We start from the raw sequence: 4,390 nt of genomic DNA on the forward strand, positions 1-4,390 counted from the left end.
GGTTGTGATTTGTCAAGTGTCAGAATCTAATGGTTAGGAATATTCAGTGGGTCAGATATTTCTAGGGATATTTCTAGAGACAAGATCTTTATGATGTGATTCCTCAGAATCTCCCTCCCTTCTAGAATGTGCAGTGTAGCCCTTGTGTTATTTCAAGTTGCTCCCATGGCCCATGAATATTATCCATGGCCTGATAAATTGGATCTTGTCATTCTAATTGGGCCGTGTCATCCTGCTCTTGATTCCACCCACCAGTTTTTTTAAAAAAGGGGAAAACTAAAAATAATTAAACAACTAAAAGAAAAACTCAACTACACAGGGGAGAAATATTTGGGCATTAGAATGAATACCCAACTCATGAGAATCAGATTTCAATCCTTGAGAACTACCCTTCTTTTGACTACTCTTCTCTGTGGCTGCTTTCAAAAAGTCAAACTAGCCCAACTAGAGTTTTCCTTTTTTCTTTAGGCCCAAGGTAACAACCATAAACTAGTTAAGGCCCAGAGTCAATATAAGACATTTCAGAAGACCATGCTTCTTCCATGATACAATAATTGTTTACCAAAAAAAAAAAAAAAATACCAAATCCATTAAATTCTTTTGCTTGAAGAGGAAGTCTTTCAAAAGCAGCCTAAATAGACTAGATATTCATAAGTTCAAACATTATAGTGAAAAAATTATGCCAGGTTTGACTGAGGTCACAGAAAACACTCTATATTAACTGAATTAAGGTGGTCTGTCATTGTTACATATGCATCCAATACCATTCTTCCTGCCTGTGCAGTGACCACTTGACTAGTTCCATAAACCAAGGTTCACATCATCTTATTCATTAACAAAAAAAAGTTTTTATATCATCCCAACAATCAATAAGAATTACTTGATGTCATCTCAGCAATTGTTTTCATACTTGATATTAGTTCTGATGTTTATCACTTTATCCTCTCACACATATCCAATATTATGCTGCTGACAGCATGCTCACCAACAATAGTATTTGGCATTTGGAATGTAGGTATAAACAAGCAAATTCATGATAGTGGAAATCAAGTAGATCAACATATTTGGTGTTTCCATTAACCAACTTATTAAGTTTATCAACATACAACATACAGGGATATCATAGTTCATAGCATCTTTTCATACAAGTAGAAACATAGCTCATTATGATCACTATCAGTGCAATTCTCAGGTTCTCAAAAGCTGAGAATGAATGCAAGGTAAACAGGTACAGTGCATAAGTAGCATTCAATGTACTGCAGAGGCTAAAGATGCCACCCATCTTTAGAGGCACCCGAGGTAGTCCTTCGATACGCTGTAGTGAGTAAAGCATCACCTAGTTCCAGATTTTGGAAATGGGTATCCCAGCCATCAGTTAATTATACACAACTAGCAGAACAGAACTCTGATCATCTCTGTTCTCACATTCTGTTATTCCTTTCAGCACGAGTATGAAAGACAATTCATGTATCTCCACACCCGATTATTATGTACAAGTGGTGGTTGGATTTATATACCGATATGTCATCCGCCTTCCATAGGTCAGATCATGTAATCATATACAAAGAAGAGGCTCTCTGGCATTACCGGTGGCAGGTTCTCCATGTAGAGAAAGAAATGTTTCAGGTTCTCTTTTGCAAGGGTCACAGTGTCTACCACATCTCCATTGCTAGTAAGAACCCATAAGTCATTTGAGTTAACTCTTTTTAAGCTACCTCGGCAAAAAGGGCAGGACTGAGATCGCAGGTTCCTGTTTATTTTTAGCATTATATATGTAAATTTGGTGTGAACTAGTTGATGAGAAATATCATAAGAGAGTAAATCTGAATATGGGTTCAGTAGTTACCAGTCGCGAAAGCAGCTGATGCACATGGAGTGACCACAGTTGGGCAAGACCACCTTGTTGCAAGCTTCCATACAAATTCCACATTCATCCTCTCGTTCTGGATCCTTGTTGGAAACCTTCCACCTCTCTTCCGCACTCTTCCTTCCTGACTTTTGAGGACACTCACCTTGCTCATTCTTTTCCGCCAGATTGGTTAATTCCTCTTCAAGTTGCTGAAGAGTAGGGTATATGACAGCTACAAGAATTGTTTGAAGAAAAAAACTGTTCCCCTTTTAGAGAAAGGCAAATAGAGGATAGCAAGAAGGATGTGAAACAGAGAAATTTGGGATGGATAATTTTGTCTTGGAGTTTTCCATGGGGAGGGGAAGGAACTAAGAGCAACAATACAGACCGTAGAAATCCTTGATAGTGGCTTTACTTTCCTTGGAAGATATGCTTGTCATTCCATCTAAATATACCTATACAATTTAAAAGGCCAACTTTGTTTGATCACTTGAAAGGGAAAGAACATAGAAAATAATTGAAACTCATATATTTACTTGCCATCCCTCTTAATTCCTTAAAATAAAATTGAGAGCAGAGAAACACAAGGTGAACACCAACTGACCTTGTAAACAATTATGTGGAGAAGGCCTAAATAGCTTTGCAGGGTTGTAAAACTGCAATCCATCCATTCAATTAGGAAGACAAAGAAGGGTGCGAATGGGCTGTAAGTCAACCTCATCTGAAGATATTCCCCACTACAATCTCTAGGGAGAGCTGCCGCTCTACAAATGCAAAAAACCAGAACCAGAATTAAAATAATTCAGCAACTAACCTAAAGCATCCAACTCAATATCTAAGCCAAGTACAATAAGATAACAACTCCTCCAACCCAAAAAGAGGGTTGAGCTACGGGTGTGTTTTGTTTTGGAGAAGAAAGGAAGGAAGCAAGGAGATTGAAGGTTCCCTTTGCTAACCTGACAACCCAGATGAAAATTCCAAATTTAAGAGGAGAGGAAAGATGGGAAGTAGAGCCTAACTAATTTCTCAGAATACACAATGCAGAAGTAAAATTGGGTTTTCTCTGAAGAAGCAAAATTCTTTCAAAAGCAGACGGCTGTGCTAGAGGGGTTTAGGGTTCTGTTCAGTTTGGAACACAGACAGTTTCACGGGAGGCAATTCTCTTTTCACGTTTTCTATGGAAAAAGGGTTGCCTCTGTGACTTTGTGTAGCAATTCCAACGAAACGAAAAAACAAAGACGAAATGCATTACAACACCCTCGTAAGACTTTCTTGTCTAAAATCACTAGGAAGGAACTCTTCTGGAAACCAAACATGAGAAACCGAAATGCAAGTCCAACACCAATTTCATTCCGTTAAAAACCTTCACAATCGACATACACACAACATAAAAAACAGACCCTTTTCTCGGTACAATAGAAAATACAAAGCTTTTCAAGAATTTAACGACAGAATGGCGACAGAAGCCAAAAGAAGAAAAGGGAAAAGTGTAGAAAGTAATTACAGGCTATTGGCATGTTGTATATCAGCTTCTAAAGTTTTGATCGATTCTCTGTAAGAAGACCTACAGGGCTGCTTCTGCCACATTTCCTCCTGCACTTCTATCTTGTGTTTTCTGGGAAGCTAGAGACTAGAGGTAGAAGAAGAAGAAGAATCAAAAGCAAAGACAAAACTGAAAATGGCGGGTGAAAAAGATTGCTTTTTGGGGAGCTTTCTGAGAGAACTCTTGGTTGGGGAAGGTTCAGGGAAAGTTTGAAGAGACTTCTTAAAAGGAGAGAGAGAGAGAAGGGTTGCTTAGGATTGAAACTTTCTCTCCACTTAAGAAAAGAAAGGGATCCCTTTCCTTTCTTTCTTCCTTTCTTGAGTTCTTCCTTTGATTATTTGCTCCATTAATTTATATAATTCTCATCTTCCTCTCTTGCTACTCATTAGGTACAAGATATTCTGTGTGGAACCGTAATCTTAACACTCTGAACTTGAAATTATTTATATGATACTGTATTACATCTTAGTAAATGGATAGATTGAAATTATTTATATAATACTGTATTCCATCTTACTAAATGGACAGAAGTTATGTATTATAAGCTTTCATCATTATTTTTGGTAAACTTATAATCTTTTAAGTATTAATTTCGACATCAACCCTAGTTTTCCACAAAACTGAGCAGCCCATCAGGTCCCCCACTCCCCACTGTACACCAGGATAATGGCCTGAAACATGCACCCAAATATTTTGCATTGGGTCACTATTCTTCATGGATTAAAAAACTAAAGGAAGGAATGCGGTGAGAAGTAGTGTTTTGTTGTTGAGTTTTGGGCCTTTTGGCTTAGGGTTTTGTAATGATTGAGAGGATGATCAAGATTGTGTTTGATAAGAGTTTTTTCTTGGGGTGAAATAAGGTTTTTCATCTTTGAGTATGTGTTGTAATGCTTTTGTTTTGGAAAACAAAATCATTTTCACATATTGTCATATTTGAGATGTCGTAAATAGATATTTGACTAACTTGTCCTAAAAATAGAGGAGTTTACTAGGAGAGG

The 4,390-nt window shown here is 37.5% G+C and overlaps 1 protein-coding gene across 1 annotated transcript; it reads right to left on the minus strand.

Moving 5' to 3' along the window:
* Positions 1 to 1,196: 1,196 nt before the first annotated feature.
* Positions 1,197 to 3,802, minus strand: LOC149006429 (E3 ubiquitin-protein ligase AIRP2-like). The gene is made up of 5 exons (XM_089165618.1): positions 3,354 to 3,802; positions 2,454 to 2,613; positions 2,238 to 2,304; positions 1,847 to 2,081; positions 1,197 to 1,750 (listed from the first exon to the last, which is right to left on the minus strand). Exons 1-5 carry the CDS (start codon positions 3,434 to 3,436, stop codon positions 1,543 to 1,545), a joined length of 753 nt encoding a protein of 250 aa, XP_089021744.1. The 5' UTR covers positions 3,437 to 3,802; the 3' UTR covers positions 1,197 to 1,542.
* Between the last annotated feature and the right edge of the window lie 588 nt (positions 3,803 to 4,390).

Source organism: Hakea prostrata, chromosome 8 (assembly GCF_041222555.1).
Source record: "Hakea prostrata isolate BN-2017 chromosome 8, UWA_Hpros_2, whole genome shotgun sequence".
Lineage (NCBI taxonomy): Eukaryota > Viridiplantae > Streptophyta > Magnoliopsida > Proteales > Proteaceae > Hakea > Hakea prostrata.

Excerpts from the sequence above, each read along its gene's own strand:
- LOC149006429 (XM_089165618.1), bottom strand. The coding sequence starts at position 3,436 with ATGTGGCAGAAGCAGCCCTGTAGGTCTTCTTACAGAGAATCGATCAAA. Across the intron at positions 2,305-2,453 it reads TCCACATAATTGTTTACAAG|GTATATTTAGATGGAATGAC; the intron begins GTCAGTTGGTGT and ends TAAATTGTATAG. Across the intron at positions 1,751-1,846 it reads ATCAGCTGCTTTCGCGACTG|GAACCTGCGATCTCAGTCCT; the intron begins GTAACTACTGAA and ends AAAAATAAACAG.